The sequence below is a fragment of the Nomascus leucogenys genome, chromosome 18, assembly GCF_006542625.1.
Source record: "Nomascus leucogenys isolate Asia chromosome 18, Asia_NLE_v1, whole genome shotgun sequence".
NCBI classification, from domain to species: Eukaryota; Metazoa; Chordata; class Mammalia; order Primates; family Hylobatidae; genus Nomascus; species Nomascus leucogenys.
In genome coordinates this window covers 9,199,439-9,223,353 of record NC_044398.1, presented here as the reverse complement: position 1 = coordinate 9,223,353, position 23,915 = coordinate 9,199,439, and the positions used below count along the sequence as shown (strand labels likewise).

General features: G+C 35.9%; 1 protein-coding gene across 2 annotated transcripts in view; it reads right to left on the bottom strand.

Moving 5' to 3' along the window:
- Positions 1–23,407, bottom strand: part of PHYHIPL (phytanoyl-CoA 2-hydroxylase interacting protein like) — an 81,154-nt gene extending 57,747 nt beyond the window's left edge. Inside the window, exon 1 of one of the 2 annotated variants that reach the window (XM_003258248.3) lies at positions 23,039–23,407. In XM_003258248.3, the coding sequence (XP_003258296.1) occupies positions 23,039–23,144 (106 nt within the window). In that variant the 5' untranslated portion in view covers positions 23,145–23,407. Of the gene's footprint in view, positions 1–22,368; positions 22,736–23,038 lie in introns of those variants that run through there. The other variant, XM_003258249.4, reaches the window with a different exon arrangement.
- Positions 23,408–23,915: the final 508 nt, after the last annotated feature.

Below are 23,915 nucleotides of genomic sequence, written 5' to 3'. Positions count from 1 at the left end.
ACTTTATACTTTGTTTGTTTTACTTATAATAGTTCTTTATATAAAGTTGTTGACAAAATTCAACAACCCTTCATGCTAAAAACTCTCAATAAATTAGGTACTGATGGGATGTATCTCAAAATAATAAGAGCTATCTATGACAAACCCACAGCCAATATCATACTGAAGGGGCAAAAACTGGAAGCATTATCTTTGAAAACTGGCACAAGACAGGGATGCCCTCTCTCACCACTCCTATTCAACATAGTGTTGGAAGTTCTGGCCAGGGCAATCAGGCAAGAGAAAGAAATAAAGCGTATTCAATTAGGAAAAGAGGAAGTCAAATTGTCCCCATTTGCAGATGACATGATTGTATATCTAGAAAACCCCACCGTTTCAGCCCAAAATCTCCTTAAGCTGATAAGCAACTTCAGCAAAGTCTCAGGATACAAAATCAATGTGCAAAAATCACAAGCATTCTTATACACCAATAACAGACAAACAGAGAGCCAAATCATGAGTAATCTCCCATTCACAACTGCTTCAAAGAGAATAAAATACCTAGGAATCCAGCTTACAAGGGACGTGAAGGACCTCTTCAAGGAGAACTAAAAACCACTGCTCAACGAAATAAAAGAAGATACAAACAAACGGAAGAACATTCCATGCTCATGGATAGGAAGAATCAATACCGTGAAAATGGCCATCCTGCCCAAGGTAATTTATAGATTCAATGCCATCTCCATCAAGCTACCAATGACTTTCTTTACAGAATTGGAGAAAACGACTTTAAAGTTCATATGGAACCAAAAAAGAGCCCGCATTGCCAAGACAATCCTAAGCCAAAAGAACAAAGCTGGAGGGATCACCCTACCTGACTTCAAACTATATTACAAGGCTACAGTAATGAAAACAGCATGGTACTGGCACCAAAACAGAGATATAGACCAATGGAACAGAACAGAGCCCTCAGAAATAATGCCACATATCTACAACTATCTGATCTTTGACAAACCTGACAAAAACAAGCAATGGGAAAGGGATTCCCTATTTAATAAATGGTGCTGGGAAAACTGGCTAGCCATATGTAGAAAGCTGAAACTGGATCCCTTCCTTATATCTTATACAAAAATTAATTCAAGATAGATTAAAGATTTAAATGTTAGACCTAAAACCATAAAAACCCCAGAAGAAAACCTAGGCAATATCATTCACGACATAGGCATGGGCAAGGACTTCATGTCTAAAACACCAAAAGCAATGGCAACAAAAGCCAAAATTGACAAATGGGATCTAATTAAACTAAAGAGCTTCTGCACAGCAAAAGAAACTACCATCAGAGTGAACAGGCAACCTACAGAATGGGAGAAGATTTTCACAATCTACTCATCTGACAAAGGGCTAATATCCAGAATCTACAAAGAATTCAAACAAATGTACAAGAAAAAAATCAAACAACCCCATCAAAAAGTGGGTGAAGGATATGAACAGGCACTTCTCAAAAGAAGGCATTTATGCAGCCAACAGACACATGAAAAAATGCTCATCGTCACTGGCCATCAGAGAAATGCAAATCAAAACCACAATGAGATACCATCTCACACCAGTTAGAATGGCGATCATTAAAAAGTCAGGAAACAATAGTGCTGGAGAGGATGTGGAGAAATAGGAACACTTTTACACTGTTGGTGGGACTGTAAACTAGTTCAACCATTGTGGAAGTCGGTGTGGCGATTCCTCAAGGATCTAGAACTAGAAATACCATTTGACCCAGCGATTCCATTACTGGGTATATACCCAAAGGATTATAAATCATGCTACTATAAAGACACATGCACACGTATGCTCAGTGTGGCACTATTCACAATAGCAAAGACTTGGAACCAACCCGAATGTCCATCAATGATAGACTGGATTAAGAAAATGTGGCACATATACACCATGGAATACTATGTGGCCATAAAAAAGGATGAGTTCATGTCCTTTGTAGGGACATGGATGAAGCTGGAAACCATCATTCTCAGCAAACTATCACAAGGACAAAAAAACCAAACACCGCATGTTCTCACTCATAGGTGGGAATTGAACAATGAGAACACTTGGACACAGGAAGGGGAACATCACTCACTGGGGCCTGTCATGGGGTGGGGGTACGGGGGAGGGATAGCATTAGGAGATATACGTAATGTAAATGACGAGTTAACGGGTGCAGCACACCAACATGGCACATGTATACATATGTAAGAAACCAGCACATTGTGCACGTGTACCCTAGAACTTAAAGTATAATAATAATAAAAAAAGATTACTGCTTTAGAAATACTTAAAAAAAAATAAAGAAATCTAAGTTCATCTTCCTGTGCCCATTCTATCTCTGTGCTCCATACCACAAGAGGACATAAATGCAAATCAAGCCTCAAACACAACCCTGAGTAGCTGGCAATAAAAACACACAAATTAAACTTCACTATTCGACCTAGGTTAAAACAAAAAGTAATGAATATAAATAACATGTAAGAAGAGCACAAAATAGTTGGAGATAAAGTAGATGTCAATGAAAACAGGTAGCAACATTTTAAGACCAAATGTAAAGGAAAGTAGGCCCTGGAATTGTTGGTAATTGTAACCAACATATACAATCGTAAATAAGTAAGAGAAAAGTGTTGACTCAAAGACAATAAATATGGTAGCACAGCCAGAAAAGAAGAAGATGGTTATAAATGTTAAAGAAGAGTAAAAGCAGGGAATGCTTGCCCTGGCACAAAGGTACAGACATGCATTATACATGGAAAAGCAGTTCACTTTGAACTTAGTGAAATTCTGGAAAGGAAACTCACAAAATGTAGGAAAAAAAAAGTACAGCTTACTAGTCAGCCAGATGAAGTTTTGCACAACAGGGTGACAGATGCCAAAACCAAATGACCCTAAAAAGAGATTCATGGAAGTCCCTGCAATAAGGTTCATGAAAGTCCATATATATGTTGCATTTGAATTAAGGTTTCTTAACACGGAAGACAGGTACTGAAAACTTATTCTCAAAAGATTATTTTCAGAGAAAGAATAAGATGGGACTGGAGGAACAGAAGATTGGTGATGGCCAGATCATAAAGGAAATTTTGTTAATCAGTTATAAAGTTATAAGATGTAAAAGCAGATCAGACCACTGAGGAGATAGAATTCAAGGGATTTTTATCTTAATATTTTATGTGAAGAATGCCCCTGAAGGTCAATGCCTGAGAAACTGGGGAGGATAATGAGAACACCTTTTGGAAAAGAGGACTATCATAGGTAGCAGTGAATAGGAAGATGCTTCTAAATTTGTGGTGTTGTTTTAGCTCCCTGATGAGCACCTAGATTGAGATTTCATAACTAAAAATTATACATAACTAAAAATTATCTTAAATTGTTTACCTCTAGAGCCCAGGGAATTCATCTAAATTGCTATATACAACATCATGTTAAAATACGCATTTAAGAAATCTTTTTGACAATAAAGAGTATATAATTGTGTAATGAAATCCATCTTTGAATACATTGGTTGGTTTTTTTATTACAGATATACCTTGCTGTGTAAAGCAAGACGTGCAAAAATATAATACAAATCTATTCTTAAAACTCTTTTCATCTCATACCCCTACATAAAAAATGTTGACAGTGTACTTGGCGCAGTGGCTCACACGTGTAATCCCAGCACTTTGGGAGGCCAAGTCAAGTGGATCACAAGGTCAGGAGATCAAGACCATCCTGGCTAACACAGTGAAACCCCATCTCTACTAAAAATACAAAAAGTAGTCTGGCGTGGTGGTGGGCGCCTGTAGTCCCAGCTACTCAGGAGGCTGAGGTGTGAGGAGAATGGCGTGAACCCGGGAGATGGAGCTTGCAGTGAGCCGAGATTCGCGCCACTGCACTCCAGCCTGGGCGACAGAGCAAGACTCCGTCTCAAAAAAAAAAAAAAAAAATGTTGACAGTGTACTCATAAGTGCAGTCATTTCTTTATAAATTATACATATATATATATATATACTAATATATTATGAACATTATAGACTGGACAAAATAGTAATTTAAAATTATAAAATACAAAATAATTTTAAATATTTTATTTTTATCTACTTCAGAATAAAAACATTTACTAAAAATATATGAACATGTGTTCTTATTTTGATAAACTTGGTTTAACATTTTGTGACACAGCAATTCAGTGACCAATTCTAAATTCAGTTTATTTAGATACTTTGTTTTAAGGGCTATCACAGTTGGAAAAGGTATCACACAAGAATGGGTACATCAGGCTGGGAAAGTACATCACTATCTGTATGTACAAAACACTAAGCATATACCAATTATACACATGTACCTCATGCACATAGAGTATATGTGATAGTTTGACATATCAAGTATTAAGCTCTATAGCTAACATTAATAAAACTTTTTCTTATTGTAGATAATATAAAAATTAACATTAACAAAAGTTCTATTACTTTATTCCATGGCCCAATTGATTATCTATTATGCCCTCTGGAGTTCATAAACATTATAAACATCACTTGAAGATCATTACAATATAACCATGGCATTTACAAAGGATACTTTTCAAAGTCTTTACATATGTCAAAACAATTAAAGCATATAATTTACCAAGTAGTAGACTACAACAGAAAAATGTTAGTAAGCAATGGGTTTCGAGACATGGTACCCTAAAATACTTTCAGCTGAAGGAATTTGAGAAAACAACAGAAGCAGGAAGGTCACTCCTTCTCCTACCCTTCTCCCCTGAGGCAGGTTATAAGACCTTCACTGGAGATATGTCCTCCCTATACCTGGAGAAAAAGAATATCCTTATCTCTGAAGACATAGGACACAGAGGTGAATCTGAAGAAACAAGTCTGGTGAAGTTCCCACCAGCTTATTACCACGAAATCATACGCTTTTCTCTTCCAATTATACTTCTCCATGACTGTCCACTCTTCATCAAATCTAACATAAAAAAATACATAGGTTTTACCCATTTCTTTGGGTTTTCATTTCCTTATGAAGGCTCCCACATCATGTACAGCTTATATTACATAAATTTGTATGCTTTTCTCTTGTTAGTCTGTCTTTTGTTATGTGGCCTCAGCCATGAACCTAAGATGAGAAGGAAACATTTTCATCCCCTACACAATGCATTCACAGACTCTTAATGATAATGTGAGATTAAAAGTCATTTTAAAAGCAATTAAATTCTAGCACCAAAATAAATTAAACAATACCTTAAATTATATAATTAATATAATAACATTAGTCAATGCAAACATTTTGTAAAACACTTTTAACAAATCCTTTTCCCCTTTCTGTTTTCTTATATCCTACACTTTTCTTTCTCAGGGGTCATTTTTTACTTAAAAGTAATGTTTTTGACATTTCACAAGAATTCCGTATGCTCAAATAAAATATAAAGAAACATTGACAGAAATGCTGGGCAACAAGCTTTCTACACTCACAGGTAAATGCCAGAAATTCAGCTGTCTAGCGTGCTATTAAAATTGTCAATAATTAAATTGTCCAATTTAGCTACCTTTGACATGGCCTATAAATAGGTGAAGTTAAAAATTCTGGATCTTTGAATTTCCAATGTCTAGTATATACTTCCTCTCATAAAAATTTCAGTGATAACTTAAGAAACCATTGTTTTAAGACAAATTAGTTGGTATCACATTTCACTGCCATTTTGCCTTTCTGTCAAATTCTTCTGAAGGAAACAATGAAGAACACTGCAGAACTGACAAGAGAACACTACTGAAGGGAAAATAATTATTCCCTGATTAATGTGTTTTCTACGTTTAGATATTTCAGATTTTCTTAAAATATGGCACATCAGCATTTCACAGTGCAATGAAAATAAGTAAATACACACACGTTATCTGCACTAAATAGCACTATGCATGCATTCAGGGAAATATATTTAAAATTCTCATTAAAATATTATCATATTATAGTGAAACTAGGTGGTGTTTCTATGTCAGAAAATTAAAATAGAAAAGTATTAACACTCTAGGAAAAGAAATTGGAAAACATTCTTAAAACTATTATGACGGTAGCAAAGGAAAACATTCAATGGTGGATCCATATGAAGCTCTTAGAAAAATAAGTATCTTAGAAATACAAAAAAATTACAGCTGCACACCTGTAATCCCAGCTACTCAGGAGGCTGAGGCAGGAACTTGGGAGGCAGAGATTGCAGTGAGCCGAGACTGTACCACTGCACTCCAGCCTGGGCAACAGGGCAAGACTGTCTCAAAAAAAAAATTATATAGGTAAAGAAATACTTCTACAATACATACTGCAAAACAAAAGTTCTAGAAGAAGTAGCTAAATTGTATTTGGAATTTGGAATGCTTATCATTATTTTAAGCTTAATTTCAATTCTGTAAATTTGATCATTAGAATGTAAATATGTAAAGCTTTTAGCAAAACAAGTAGTATAAACAGCAAATTCCAGAACCACTGCTTTTTTAGTCATTAGGGCTTCCTTTTTTAATCACCAAAAATAACAGCCAAAAAAGCTGTATCAAGCTATCAAGCACCACATAAATTAATATTGGATATACTGAATTACACCAGAAGAAAATATATAGAAATAGGCTCAAATATTCGCCTTAGCATAGCTTGAAAATGTTATACAAAAACTAAAAAACCACATTTATTAAAATGGAAGGTTTATCTAAGCTTAAACAAAAAGAGTCTGCAAGAAAAATAAGTTTATAAAAAAAAGACTATGTCTTATTATAGCCTAGCACTCAACAAATACCCTAGTAAACATGAAAATTCATAGGTTCAAGGTCAAAAAGAAAATCTTGGACATATATGTTCAATTTGAAAGCCTTAGACACAGATTTGGTGAAGATTTTAATTTTTCTTTAGGCTTCACTATCACTGTTTTTCTGCTAATTTGAGTTCCAACAGTTCATTTATTTTATGCACTGTATTTATTTTATGCAACACAGATTATATTGCTTAAGGGGGAAAAATTAATACAGTGTATTTCTACAGTAAGCACAGATAATCATACACTTAGTTCTCTTGTCAGTCAAAATAAGGGGGGAGAAATCTATCAAGCACAGAGCTTAGGTTAATTGTATTTCTTCCATGTTAACTGCCCCAAATAACCACAACCTACCAAATATAATTATATCTAAAGTAATTAGTTTTCAAACGATCCTTTCAGACACCACACACATACACAAAAGGCATAAGCATTCTAATGTACTCACTCTAATGAGCAGTTGAGAAACCTCATATGGGTCTCAAAGACTGACTAGAAGATGAAGGAGGAACACTTGATAAAGAAGAAATATAACAAGAGAAAATAGCTCAGAGAGTACTACCAAATTTTCATCTTTATTATCAAACTCTCTCCCTATGAGACACAGATGAATATTTCTAACAGCCTTCTGAAAATTTCCATCTAGATATTCCACAGATACTGAAATCTAACTTGTCCAGAAATAACTGTAATCGCTTGTCTTCAAGCCTACTCTTTAATATTCCCCCCAGTTAACAATTCCTATTTTATTTGCTGGTGTCAAAATGTACCCCATCTGCCAATCTAGCAAATCTAGTCATCCTCAACAACTCCTTTTTCATATGCCACACTTCCAGTTTGATCACAAAGTTAACAGATTTTTGTCTCAGAAATGTTGTTTAATTCCACCCCTAATTTTTATCTCGTCTTAAAAATCCTACTTATTATCTATAATTGCCATTTAGGTAGTTACACTCTCTTGAGTTCAATATCCCAGTTCATTCATCCAATGGATGCCAGAACACTGTATCTAAACAACAAGTATCTAATATCTCTTCCCCACCTAAGAACTTCTTCAGCCATGCTACCGAAAGCATTGCTTCTCTAAGCCTGGACCCTGGATCACCAACACCAACATCCCCTAGAAATTTGTTAGAAATGCAAATTCTTGGGCTCCATCCAGATCCAAGAAATCAGAAACTCAGGGGATGGGTCCCAGCAATCTGTTTTAGTAAGCCATCTAGGTGATAAATTTTTAGAACCACTGACCAATGACTTAAATATTTTTTAATAAAGAGGTAACTGAGAAGTGTATCAAACATTATCATTTAACTTCCTTTTTTAATTATTTTAAAACTATTTTTTAAACTGTAATACAAACAGCAAATATTAAATTGTCCTCTGTTATTTTGGGTAAACATCAAAAGAAGACTTTGCCTGCTACCTCAATGCACAAAATGGCACCATGTGCTAATAAAAGGTGTAGCTCTGTTTCATGTGTGTTTGTTTAAATTCAAGCTAGCAAGTATACACTCAAGTAAAGTTTTACAAAGACATTATGTACTTGAATGCAGAGTTCAATTAGCTGCAGGTAAGGCTCTGGTTCAACTGTTTCACCCTTCCACTCTTACATAGATTAAGATTTTACTATGAAATTTGCATATTTCTTCTCTAATTGTATTTGTGATAAAGTTATTCTTGTTTGGGATAAAGTTATACTTTTTCCAGTATAGGAAATGAAATAATTATCTCTAAAACTAGAAATGAAACTGGCTGAAAACAGGAAATAACAGACAAATTTAAAATGGATATATTGTTACTTATTTGACTCAAGATATATTAAGTCTTACTATTAATTAGTACCTGTTGAGTTTTCAGCATATATTGACCACAGTGGCAACTATGTTCAAAATGAAATAAAGATGCTGGAAGCTTTCAGGAATAGTCACTCAAGGCTAAAATATAATGATAGTCATCTATCATTAAGACTTATATTGTAGTGATAAAAACTGACAAATTTTCATTGGGTTTTTTATAACGAAGTTTGGCAAAATAGTGATATGGTTGCTGACAAGTTCCATAATTTTGCAGTAAAACATACAGTGACTGAAGTTATTGCAAATCTAATGATTAAAATGTAATCAGAATAAAGTTATCACCTATGAACAAAAGCATACACAATTAGAGAAAACCTTATCAAATCTTGCATTATTGATACTGCAACAAATGTTAAATGAATGAGCTGCTGTCAAAAAATTGAAACAAAATATTGGTACATATCTGAAAATGTAATACAAAAAATATTCATCACATATACCTAGTTAATTCAAATGTTGAGATTATGTAAGATCTTTCCAATTTAACTCAATGAGAATATATATGAGTCAGATCTCTACATTTGCTTTTGCACAAGTTTTTTAACTAGGTAAATTCAGAAATCGTAAAATAATACACAATGGAGAAGAAAATGTTAAGGTCTAAATCATTTTTTAACACACCATTAACTAAACTGTCAGAAATGTTGAGACAACTATATTGAGGAAAATAGATAACATAAAAAAAAAAAAAATCACAGGAATGGTAGCGCCTGTAAAAGTTGTTGCCAGATTTCATCAAGTAGTAATTACACACTAATAAGGATTAGATATTTAGATATTTAAAAAATAGTTTTGGATAATCACATTTAAACTATCCTTTACACCGAAGTTGTTGGGGATTTTTTCTGAGCTAATGTGAGGTTAATAACAGAAAATTTCAAAGTTTATTTTTCATACCAAACTTAGCTGGGTGTCCTGAATCAAGATATAAATATTCTTCGAAAAACAAGAAACACATTCTAAATGTAATTTTTAAAAACTCTGATAAGTATCTTTCAAATATAAGTAACTAGGGAAAACCAATTTGATTATCTAGCTCTTTAATAAGCTGAATAAATTCAATTTGACAATACAGTCACAATATTACCAAGCTTATAATGCAAATAAATTTTCAGAAATGAAATTGATTCTTATAGTCAAGATTCATCATGCAAGGAAAATAAATCAACTGTTCTGAAATTTTAACAGAATCAGCAGAAAAGTATGAGTTTTAAAAATGTTATCAATAAATATCTCAGAATGATACAAGATACAGAATTTTATCATCAAACAATGAAAAAATGAAATGACTGATGAATCGATTCTGTCACTTACCCTCAAATGAAACATTTATTTTTTCATTATTCTACTTTGACAAAAATCTTAATATTTCTGTTTTTGGTCTTGATCAGTTTATTTGAAGAATATCCTGAAAAGGCCAAATGACTTAAAAACATTACAATTTGCCACTACTTATTTGTATGAGCCAGAATTTTCCACATATAATGCAATAAAAATAAGATACAGAAATATAGTGGACACTGAAGCTGATATAAAAGAGCAACTTTCAAGCATAGCTGATGATTTAAATTCCCACTATACCACTGATTGACTATTTGAAAAATGCTGTACATATAAAATTATAGGACAATTACACAATAAAATGCTACTTTTACTTATTACACAATGTTATATAATAAAACAAATGTTCTCCACAAATTAGAAAGTTTGAAATCTAACATAATAAATCCAAAATCCTAATCATGGCATAACCTAGCTAGCTGTAACTAGCTTTCAGCTTAATTTTCCACCAGGCACACTTCTTTCCTCCAGCAATACCAAATGCTATGCAATCCCAGAATACATGATTTTAAGCCTTTGTTTATTCTCTTATCTCAGCCAGAAATGCCCCTCTCCTACTTATTCTTCTGGCAAATTTTTATTTTACTTTTAACCCTTAATAAAATGTTGCTCCTTAGACTCAAGATAGAATTAACCACTTTCTCTTCTATACTCCATTATAGTATTTATCAAATATTATTCTAATTATCTACTTAAATATATTGATTCTCAAAATAAATTGTCTTCCTAAATCCTTTGAACCCAGAATCCAAGTTATATCCATTTTTGTGTCCTTTTTTCCTGTTCTTAATTCAGAACCTAAAGTTGGAATGCATGTAAAAATAAATAATAAAAATAGTAAGTAGAAGAACAAAAGAAAACAAAGTAGACTCTTAACTGGCTAAGGGAAGTTCCTATAAATTAATCGTTGAACAAGAATAGAATGGCATGGTCCTCTAGCTGGTGCTACTTAAAAATGTGGTCTACCCACAAGCAATAGCCTACAAACTATCAATCTGTGATGAAATTAAATATAAAAATTAGGATTAAGCATTTAGAAACTTTTAAAGGAATTTAACAGTGAATTTTACTTCCGTTGAATTCATTTGTATCATTTTAATTTCATTTTTCTAGAAATTCTTTTTTAATATTCTTAATAAGTTTCAGACTGTAACAGACCGGAAATTAAAAAAAGAAAAATAAGAGGGTCCTTTACAGACAGCTTGAGATAGACTATGGAAGACAGAAAGATGAGTATGATCTTGACTCTTTTTAAGGAGAGTTTGGTTTCAAAGGAAGAATATGATATTTACATAAATTTTTGTAATATGTATCAATATAATTATACATATTCCTCAAAGTTTACATTACCTTTGACACTTTTTAAAACATATTTATTGATAGAATTACAAGTGTACTGGGAAACACATGTGCATATGTAGCATTTCTTTCTAAACTTATTTATATGAAGGCTAGATTTCAAGTTAAAACTAGGGCCAGTCAGTGTGCTGTATTCAGGAAACCCATCTCACGTGCAGAGACAAACATAGGCTCAAAACAAAGGGTTGGAGGAAGATCTACCAAGCAAATGGGAAACAAAAAAAAAGGCAGGGGTTGCAATCCTAGTCTCGGATAAAACAGACTTTAAACCAACAAAGATCAAAAGAGACAAAGAAGGCCATTACATAATGGTAAAGGGATCAATTCAACAAGAAGAACTAACTATCCTAAATACATATGCACCCAATACAGGTGCACCCAGATTCATAAAGCAAGTCCTTAGTGACCTACAAAGAGACTTAGACTCCCACACAATAATAATGGGAGACTTTAACACCCCACTGTCAACATTAGACAGATCAACAAGACAGAAAGTTAACAAGGATATCCAGGAATTGAACTCAGCTCTGCATCAAGCGGACCTAATAGACATCTACAGAACTCTCCACCCCAAATCAACAGAATATACATTCTTTTCAGCACCACACCACACCTATTCCAAAATTGACCACATAGTTGGAAGTAAGGCACTCCTCAGCAAATGTAAAAGAACAGAAATTATAACAAATTGTCTCTCAGATCACAGTGCAATCAAACTAGAACCCAGGATTAAGAAACTCACTCAAAACTGCTCAACTACATGGAAACCGAACAACCTGCTCCTGAATGACTACTGGGTACATAACGAAATGAAGGCAGAAATAAAGATGTTCTTTGAAACCAATGAGAACAAAGACACAACATACCAGAATCTCTGGGACACATTCAAAGCAGTGTGTACAGGGAAATTTACAGCACTAAATGCCCACAAGAGAAAGCAGGAAAGATCGAAAATTGACACGCTAACATCACAATTAAAAGAACTAGAGAAGCAAGAGCAAACATTCGAAAGCTAGCAGAAGGCAAGAAATAACTAAGATCAGAGTAGAACTGAAGGAAATAGAGACACAAAAAACCCTTCAAAAAATCAATGAATCCAGGAGCTGGTTTTTTTTAAAAGATCAACAAAATGGATAGACCGCTAGCAAGACTAATAAAGAAGAAAAGAGAGAAGAATCAAATAGATGCAATAAAAAATGACAAAGGGGATATCACCACCGATCCCACAGAAATACAAACTACCATCAGAGAATACTATAAACACCTCTACACAAATAAACTCAAAAATTTAGAAGAAATGGATAAATTCCTGGACAAATACACCCTCCCAAGACTAGGAAGAAGCTGAATCTCTGAATAGACCAATAACAGGCTCTGAAATTGAGGCAATAATTAATAGCTTACCAACCAAAAAAAGTCCAGGACCAGATGGAATCACAGCTGAATTCTACCAGAGGTACAAGGAGCAGCTGGTACCACTCCTTCTGAAACTATTCCAATCAACAGAAAAAGAGGGAATCCTCCCTAACTCATTTTATGAGGCCAGCATCATCCTGATACCAAAGCCTGGCAGAGACACAACAAAAAAGGAGAATTTTACACCAATATCCTTGATGAACGTTGATGCAAAAGTCCTCAATAAAATACTGGCAAACCGAATCCAGCAACACATCAAAAAGCTTATCCACCATGATCAAGTGGGCTTCATCCCTGGGATGCAAGGCTGGTTCAACGTACAAAAATCAAAAAACGTAATCCAGCATATAAACAGAACCAAAGACAAAAACCACATGATTATCTCAATAGATGCAGAAAACGCCTTTGACAAAATTCAACAACGCTTCATGCTAAAAACTCTCAATAAATTAGGTATTGATGGGACATATCTGAAAATAATAAGAGCTATCTATGACAAACCCACAGCCAATATCATACTGAAGGGGCAAAAACTGGAAGCATTCCCTTTGAAAACTGGCACAAGACAGGGATGCCTTCTCTCACCACTCCTATTCAGCATAGTGTTGGAAGTTCTGGCAAGGGCAATCAGGCAGGAGAAGGAAATAAAGGGCATTCAATTAGGAAAAGAGGAAGTCAAATTGTCCCCATTTGCAGATGACATGATTGTATATCTAGAAAACCCCATCGTCTCAGCCCAAAATCTACTTAAGCTGAAAAGCAACTTCAGCAAAGTCTCAGGATACAAAATCAATGTGCAAAAATCACAAGCATTCTTATACACCAATAACAGACAAACAGAGAGCCAAATCATGAGTAAACTCCCATTCACAATTGCTTCAAAGAGAATAAAATACCTAGGAATCCAACTTACAAGGGATGTGAAGGACCTCTTCAAGGAGAACTACAAACCACTGCTCAATGAAATAAAAGAGGATACAAACAAATGGAAGAACATTCCATGCTCACGGATAGGAAGAATCAATATCGTGAAAATGGCCATACTGTCCAAGGTAATTTATAGATTCAATGCCATCCCCATCAAGCTACCAATGACTTTCTTTACAGAATTGGAAAAAATGACTTTAAAGTTCATATGGAACCAAAAAAGAGCCCACATTGCCAAGACAATCCTAAGCCAAAGAACAAAGCTGGAGGCATCATGCTACCTGACTTCAAACTATACTACAAGGCTACAGTAACAAAAAACAGCATGGTACTGGTACCAAAACAGAGATATAGACCAATGGAACAGAACAGAGCCCTCAGAAATAATGCCACATATCTACAACTATCTGATCTTTGACAAACCTGACAAAAACAAGCAATGAGGAAGGGATTCCCTATTTAATAAATGGTGCTGGGAAAACTGGCTAGCCATATGTAGAAAGCTGAAACTGGATCCCTTCCTTATATCTTATCCAAAAATTAATTCAAGATTGATTAAAGACTTACATGTTAGACCATAAAAACCCTAGAAGAAAACCTAGGCAATATCATTCAGGACATAGGCATGGGCAAGGACTTCATGTCTAAAACACCAAAAGCAATGGCAACAAAAGATAAAATTGACACATGGGATCTAATCAAACTAAAGAGCTTCTGCACAGCAAAAGAAACTACCATCAAAGTGAACAGGCAACCTACAGAATGGGAGAAAATTTTTGCAACCTACTTATCTGACAAAGGGCTAATATCCAGAATCTACAATGAACTCAAACAAGTTTACAAGAAAAAAAACAAACAACCCCATCAAAAAGTGGGCGAAGGATATGAACAGACACTTCTCAAAAGAAGACATTTACACAGCCAAAAAACACATGAAAAAATGCTCATCATCACTGGCCATCAGAGAAATGCAAATCAAAACCACAATGAGATACCATCTCACACCAGTTAGAACGGTGATCATTAAAAAGTCAGGAAACAACAGGTGCTGGAGAGGATGTGGAGAAATAGGAACACTTTTACACTGTTGGTAGGACTGTAAACTAGTACAACCATTGTGGAAGCCGGTGTGGCGATTCCTCAGGGATCTAGAATTAGAAATACCATTTGACCCAGCCATCCCATTACTGGGTATATACCCAAAGGATTATAAATCATGCTGCTATAAAGACACATGCACACGCATGTTCAGTGCGGCATTATTCACAATAGCAAAGACTTGGAACCAACCCAAATGTCCAACAATGATAGACTGGATTAAGAAAATGTGGCACATACCCACCATGGAATACTATGCAGCCATAAAAAATGATGAGTTCATGTCCTTTGTAGGGACATGGATGAAACTGGAAACCATCATTCTCAGCAAACTATCGCAAGGACAAAAAACCAAACACCGCATGTTCTCATAGGTGGGAATTGAACAACGAGAACATATGGACACAGGAAGGGGAACATCACACACCGGGGACTGTTGTGGGGTGGGGGGAGGGGGGAGGGATAGCATTAGGAGATATACCTAATGCTAAATGAGGAGTTAATGGGTGCAGCACAGCAACATGGCACATGTATACATATGTAACAAACCTGCACGTTGTGCACATGTACCCTAAAACTTAAAGTATAATAATAATAAAATAAAATAATTAAAAAAAAACTAGGGCCTGTTTCTGTCACTGCCTATGAGACACAATGGTATAGGGGGCCACCCATCTTTGACTGACTCCATACAGAACTAACTTACTGCCTGATAACATTATTCAACTCTCTACATCTCTCTGTCTGACTTGCCTAATCACAAAACCCTGGAAATATATAAAAGTAAGATGAGTACACAGTTTTTTCCCAAAGACTCTCTTTGCAATATTTTTATTCCTATCGAGAGAGTAAGTCATGTCTCAATCTTTTGCACTAGGTGTTGGCAAACTTTTTCTATAAAGGTCTACACAGTAAGTATTTTAAGGTTTGTGGGCTATGTGGTCTGTTACAGCTACTCAGCCCTGTTGTTGTAGCAAGAAAGTAGCCATAGACAGTATGTAAACAAATGAGTATGGCTGTATTTCAATAAAATTTTACTTACAAAAACAGGTAGCAGGCTTATGGATTTTGCCCAGGGACCATAACATGCATGCCCCTGTTCTGCATCACAGATATAACTCTAAAATGCAGCCATTAAGGACCTATTGGACCTATTGCACAGTAGATGATCAAAAGTTACATAATTCTTGTTGGCATTTATCATCAGCTTTTAAAATGTTAAAGACTGAGGGATTCACCAATATTCAAATTCCTGGAAGATGAGACACTATTTCTCAAAAAAATCAGAGTATACTGAAAAATCTTTTATGCCTTGTTTTTACTGGCATATGTCTAAGGAAACTATAAGCTTTTAATACCATTATTAGATAGCAACATTCCCACAGGCTATAGAAAACAAAAATACAGATCTATTTACACTAGTTGCCACAACCACTACAACAAATGGTGTATATGCATAATCCCCATGGAGCAGCCCCTTTTAAATGAGCCACAACATGGCTCAAGTAGTCATAATATAACAAACAAAACTAACGACAATTCCAAGTATGACTTTCTTGGTTCAACTCGCATCTGTTGAGCATCTTCAAAATACAGGGCTCTTAGTTACATTTGTAACAAACCTGGTTTTAGATTTATTTCATCTTTGTTGTTTAAAGTTGGATGTGACCACTCCTTTCCCTCAAAGGGTGAGATACAAAGCACATTAAAAGTCACTGTAAAACTGAAGTTAAATCCTAACCTTTCCCTTTTCACTTAATTTCCAGTCTCCCTGGTGGAATATATGTTTCTATAAGCAATTCTCCCCATTCTAGAACTCTTCTCCCCAGAACACAAGAATTGCTGACCTTTTAAGTTTCTAAGGGTTCTCTTAATGTTAGATTTGAAACATCTTCATATAAGTCAAAAATTCTTTTTGCTTTATACTAATCTCTCAAAAATGTCTCCTAAGATTCAACAATATCTTTATGGAGACAGCTCAAAAATCACTATTTCACAATCCTCTCTAAACTATTAAGTGGTTAGTTTTATATTGTACTGATTCTCACAGTATTATCATCAGATCTTGTATAGCCTTTGAGGAATGAGAATAAAGAAAAAAAAAGAGCCTTAAAAGAATATCAGTGGGTAATCTCATGGGGAAACACACTGAAACAATAATGACAAAGCAGTATATAATATTATTCCGGTAAAACAATATCTATGAGAGAGATATCCCCCTAGAAAAGTGCTTAGGACATATTTGGATATTCACCAGCTCCTAAAATCTGAGATGTAAAAAATTAATGTCATCAGGATGTTTAAAAATTATTTTCTTTCTCTTTTTCTCCTTTCCTGTCAATGATTCTTCAGATTTCCCAGACTTAAAATCCTGAAGTTACTCCTGATCACTTTGCACGTTGCCTGAAATTTCAATCACTCATGAATTCCTAATGATTCTTTTTTGGTTTCTTATATACCATTTCCAGTCACTACCCTCAACACATACAGAATATGCTGAAGCTTTCTACTTATTTTTTTCTGCACAGACTGTCCTATTCTTCTACACATTTAAGTCATCTCCAAACACTGATTTTACTTCTCAAATGTATGTATATAAAATATAGTCTGCTCAAATGATGGTTTAACTACTGTCTCAGCACTTTGGAAGGCCAAGGCGGGCAGATCACGAGGTCGGGAGTTCAAGACCAGCCTGGCCAACATGGTGAAACCCCGTCTCTACTAAAAACACAAAAATTAGCCGGGCGTGGTGGAGGGTGCCTGTAATCCTAGCTACTTGGGAGGCTGAGGCAGGAGAGTCACGTGAAACCAGAAGGCGGTGATTGCAGTGAGCCCAGACTGCGCCACTGCATTCTAGCCTGGGTGAAAGAGTGAAACTCCATCTCAATAATGATAATGATAATAATGAAATATTTTAAAGTTTAAAAAGGAGGTATAAGTTTTATAGTAAAAATAGAATTTAAATAATTAATAAAAGATAAAAAGATTCACATACAGAAATATAACAGAAATGGAAAATAAATCCAAGAAAGAGGCACATTCTACAAGGCAAAACTTATATTATGCATCTACTGAAGAAAGTCAGAAAAGGAAAACCAGAAAGTAGAAGGATTTATGCTTGCTGCAATAAGTGACATAGCTGCTGTTATTATCGAGGCCCAGGATGAAATATAAAAGTAATCAGGAAAGTATACTCACATAAGTTAGAGGAAAAAGCAAGATTGGGCCTAATTGAGGGAGAAATATCAGTAGAGATAAAACCAAGTAATTTGAATGTTGTCTAAATAGCATTCTATAGAGAGTGAATTTCTGACCGGGCCTACCTAGGCAACAAAGTAAGTTGCCAGTGTTAAACTTACAACACATCAGTCATTCTACCACTGGAGGGAGTCTGGTCACATATCCTTTGATGTAACTTTCGCTCTAGTAACTTCCTGGTCTTCCCTGGGAATGAATTAGAACCCTACCAAGAATATGAATTGGTTTAATATAATCTGATGGTTTCCAAATTTTTTGTTTCTTTTAGTTTTTATTTTATTTTTGTTTTGTTTCACACTCACTAATATCTCTATAGTCACATTTGGGTCAAAGAAATTAATCTACACGCTATGTGTCCTAGTACATGTCTATCCTTGGAAAAAGTTAATAAAGAAAAACATTGTAAATTAAGAACAGAGAAGGGCTCTAAGGCAAATACCTAAACAAAGCAACCATCAAGGTTACAAGGTGCATGAAAAATAGCAAACGGCAGATTTGAACTAGAAACTGAAAACAATTTTTAGGGCTAAGGTGATAAAGATATTACTGATAGGATGGTAAAAGAGAAGTAAAAGATAAGAGTACTATAACTGTGATTTCAAAATTTACTATTCTTTAAAATTCAGAATTTACAGATTCTAGTAATTACTCATGAAGTTGAAGCAATTTCCTATAACATGTAACTGAAATTAATAAAAACGACAAGGACCTAGACACTGGCAAAAAAGAAATTTTAAAAAGCAGTGGTTCAATTCAAGAAGTTATGTGGACAATATTCCATTCAGAATAATAATTATTACTGTCTACTTTGTATTAATATCAAGACTGGTAAATTCTATGAAAGTAATACTTTACTTATTTAAACAATCCTACAGGATTGGTATTATACCCACTTTACATAAGAAAGCTTGAGGCTGAAACAAGTTAAGTAATTTAAGGTTACACGGCTTTCAAGAGCCAATATTGTAACAAGGGTGGTCTGATCTAAAATGGTATTATCACTATGCTATACTGCATGTCACTGAGACTGAGTAATGACTACGTTACATTCTTGTAATAAAGACTATTAAAGGTAACAGCTATGGGTACTCCTCTTAGACGTCTGCTTCAGAAAATGCCATTACGGATTATCTAATATCACTGTGCTACTAAGCATTTCTTACTTTTTATTTCCAAAGTTAAAATTTGTTTAATTCACATGCCAATAACATAAATGAGGTCTTGACTTATAATAAATAAATTGATAAACTCAACATTCAAAGAAATTTATCTTTTTAAATATGTAAAAGAGATAAAATCTTTTTTTCCTCCATTTTTTTCCACATAAGTATTGTTAGAGACAAAGACAAGGAAATCTGTTAGCTTCTGTGTAATTTCTTTCCAGTGTGTTTCCTTGCTGACTACATCATAAACCCTATGGTTTATACCTTATCTGCGCAGTCATAAAGTGCCCTACTCATGAAAATAATATTTGTTAAAGCCACGAAGCCTTGAGGGTAGATTTAAATGTTTTAAAACAAATTAATTATGTATTTTCTTCCTTACTATAACAAAGCTGGAGGCAGCTTAGATACATGTAAGGCAACATGTAGATAAATCTTTCCTGTTCAACAAGGAAGAAAAAGTATATATATATATATACTTTTTCTATATATATATATACTTTTTCTATATATATATTTTTCTATATATATTATATATGTGTGTGTGTGTGTATATATATATATGATTAAAAGATGAAAAGCACAAATAATATAAAATTCTGTGTGTGGGGTGGGAGCTGTTTTGCCACAGGTCAGTGAAGGTCTGAAGTAGCTATCAAACTGTAAATGGGCTCCCATATTATTAATGTTTCCAAACAAGAAATTTTCTCTTTCATTTTATTTGAAAAGTCATAATAAAAGTATATCATGTATGCAATTTGAGTATACTTCAGCACAGCAGAGATGGAGAAACAAAAATACTCTTCTACTTGCAACAGGAATAGAAGCCTCTAGATTTACAGTATATTTTCAGAGTAATACCTGGGCAAGGACCAGGTGCTGGCAAACAAAGTACACATGCCTAGGAAAGACAATCCATGAGGTAGTGTGTGTGTGTGTGTGTGTGTGTGTGTGTGTGTGTATAACTGTCTTGCTTAATTGAAAAGCCAATTATATGATCATGTGGACTCTAACCCATATACTTCAGAAACTATTAAATATTTTTAGAAACTATGAAAAAAATTGAATTATTGTTGATAATGTAATCATCAATTCATAGGAAAATAGGCAAGTAACAGAAAAAAACAAAAACAAAAAAACTCAACGAAACATAAGAGAGATATACAGTTATGTTCATCAGCAGGCATAACTCTTGGTTGATACAGTATGAAAACATTATAAAATTAAAAATATCTCTGATTGGAGAACATAACTATACTTTCCCCTATTCTATTTTATTCCACTTCCAGGGAATTAATGTTTCATTTTTTTCATCACCAAATTAACAGTAGATTAAAATAAAGTAAGAAAAGAGCAAACAAAACAAATGTATTCTATCATAAATTATGAAATATAGCTCTTATTAGGTACTTAAACACATAAATAGATCTTCTGTCCCATATTCTGCCACATCCTTTTCTATGTTACATAGTTATAGAAGTAAAATAATGAGACTTGAGCGGAAAGAAAGTGAAAGGAGGGAAGCAAAGGGAGTAAAAAGCATCTAGCTGAAAATTTCTCAATACAAAATGATGCTAAATAAGGTCTGTTTGACAAATTTAATGCAACATTTCCTACGCTGTTCTATTAAAAACAAACAACACTATTCCCCCTAAATTATTCCTATGAAGCCAAGTTAATATTTTTGGAATTGACATGTAAGATAGGATAACAAAATAAGTTAAGCATTTAACAACATCTCTAAACAAAGTATTTCCAAATTTTATACACCTTCTAGTAGAAGAGTTAGCTCTTTGTATTTGTTGGTGTATGCTATTTTATAAAATAAAACCCTATTTAATTAGTCTATGTAAATTACTTGGAAGTCTGCAAATAGTAATTTTCATAGATGTTACTTAGTGCCAGCACCCTCCCCAAAATTAAATGTTACATAATTTGTTCATTTTGTGGGATTCCTAATTTGAAAAGAAACAACTAAAAAATAATACCAGAATAAAATAGCTACTCCTCTAGGGGATCACAGTAAATACAGCATTAATTTTTGCACTCTCTTAACTCTGTGAACTTCATTAAAAAGTTTAAATTTTCCCTAATATCTTTGAAACACGTGGTAAATGCAGTTTTAAGTATTGAGATTACTGGGTTCTGAAGAGCAATAATGAATGCCTAGTTCCACTGAGTACAAGAATGAGCTTTTGCTTTATCATTGCAATAAATAAAAATGAAGTCTACTTTTATTAGTCTTGTGTTTCTCTCAAACCAATCTAAGAAAATGAAAATATTTACAATTTGCAATGGTTAGTCACTTCATAAAAGTCTAAACTAAAATCCAAATGACTTCCTATGTGTTATTAAAAATAATCTTTACGGTCTATAATCATGCAAGTTTACATATGGAATACCAAACTGATAAATGTTTTTAGATACCATAAATACGTGCAGTTACTACCATGGTGATTAAAACAGTCTAAGAATAAAGGAAATACAAGCTGCCTTTGCAAGTGTATTTATTTATTCATATACATCTGTATCAGAAATTAAAGTGGTTTTGGTTTCAAAAAGTTTGAATTCTGGTTTCAAAATTATTAAATATAAATTTATATTAATAAATTTAAAATTTATTAATAAACAAATTCGGTGCTTGCTTGATATAAACGTGCTGAATAGCAATGCCTAACCAAGTGATTACCATTTAAATGACTTTGGAAACAAGACCTCTGCTCCCTATTTGGATTAGGCTGATAAATTTTATGACCTTACTGTGAGCGTATTAGTATCTGTACATAACTTTAGTTAAAGAAATGTTTTACAATCATTACCTCTATATACAGTTAAACATTAATTTCATTTACAGTCAAAAGTATTCGGGGCCCTCTTAACATGTGAACTGTGTTTCCTTTGTCAGATGTATAATTTTACAATTATTCGGCCAACCAATTACTAATCAGATGATTTCTTTACAAATGAAGTTTTGTTCCACATTACTAAAGTAGCAGACTCTAACTAGTCCAGCTAACCCAGAAGCACTGTAACTAACCACACCGCACACAGCACTAGCTTATGTCTTCAACGCTCAGACCTGTATTCAATCAATTTCCTTCTACAGGAGCCTGCCAACTTCAACAACAGAATAAACGATATAATATCAACACGCAATGGTACGTACTCGCCACAAAGTCTGAATCACAGCACAAATATTAGGCCAATATTTTCGACAGTCTGACTCGAGCCCAGGAACCACGAAGACTGAGTCTGTCCTTGGTGCTGAAATGCACAGTTTTTCTGCACCCTCACTGAAAAACTGTCCTCCTAATCCCAATCCAAGAGGCTAAAAAGACTTGTTAATTTGGGGAGTCTGAGGATGGGAGGTTTAAAAAAGAAAATGATAAGTTTCTAGAAGAGAATGCTAACTAGTGTGTGTGTGTGTGTGTGTGTGTTGGGGGAAGCGGGTTGCTAGAAATATCCCGAGGGCATTTCCCCTTCAGTGCCCGGAGAACCAGGAAATCCGGACTGCGGCAAAGATCGGAAACGCCTCGTCGGGGCAGGAGCCGCGAGCGGGAACATCGCCCTCGTCCGCGCCAGGCGGGCGAAGGCGGCGAAGTGCGCCACGGTTGTGGACGGCGACTTTCTACGCCAAGGCGCGAGCCCCGGGGTCCTTTTGTTTCTGGGGTGAGGGAAGGGCGGTGGGCGGAGGGTAACCCACATCTGCATTTATTTGCACAGAGGGGACAACAAAAGACCCTGCCGCCCTGGCGAGCGGCGTCGGCGGAGCCAGAGTGGCCCCGGCGCCTCGGCGCGAACTCGGTCCCTTTCCTCGCGGTCCCGGCCGCTCTTACCGTCCCGGTCGCACAGCTGAATGGCCTCCAGGCTGAGGTTTTTGATCACCTCCTCACAGGGGCTGGTGGGGCTGTTGAGGGCATGATCCAGGCGCGGCACCTCCATTTTTCCAACCCACTCTGAAGCCCGCCTGCTTCGTATACAGGCTCTCTCTGCCGGCCGGGTGGGCAAGAAGAGCGGGAAAGGGAGGGGGAGTGGCAGAGGGAGGGAAGGAGGCCTGGGACGCGGTGATGCGGCGCCGAGGCTAAGGCGCCGGGCTGGAGAGCCGCCGCGAAGGCGACAGCTGTGGCAGGAGCTCCGGGGAGTGTGTGGCTCTGAGAGACCGAGCAGGACCCGGCGCGAGGACGGGAAGCGCGCGCTCCCGGCGGGGAGGGGACGCGGCGCGAGGGGAACGTGAGGGAGAGGGCACGACGCGCGCACGCGCGCGGGAGAACGCGCCCACCTGCTGGCGCGCGGCGGCCCCTCCCCCGCCCTTCTGCGCGCACGCGCCCCCACCTGCCCTCGAGCCACTGCCAAGGCAACCTCGCGCGTGAGGCGTCTGGCGACCGAGCGCGCGGGAACGGCGAGCGCTATACGCCGCGCGGTCTGCCTCGCCCTCTCTCCTGGTGATAGCCACTTGGCGTCTTCTGTCTGCTCTCGGTGCCTGGCGAAGCCCGAGTTGGCCCTGAGGTGTCTGCACGGGGAGGCGAGGGAGAGCATGTTGGTTGTTTACCAAGAATTGGAAAAATAAGAGCCCGGACTCTTCGGACTCTGTACGGTATTGGGGTGTGGGAGTCACCTCCTCCCCTGAAGGTCCCAGGATACTCGCTGCCCGCACCCTGCGGGCTCGGCCGGACAGTCCTCGGAAACAGCTGCGTCTGTGTGAGAAATGAGCGG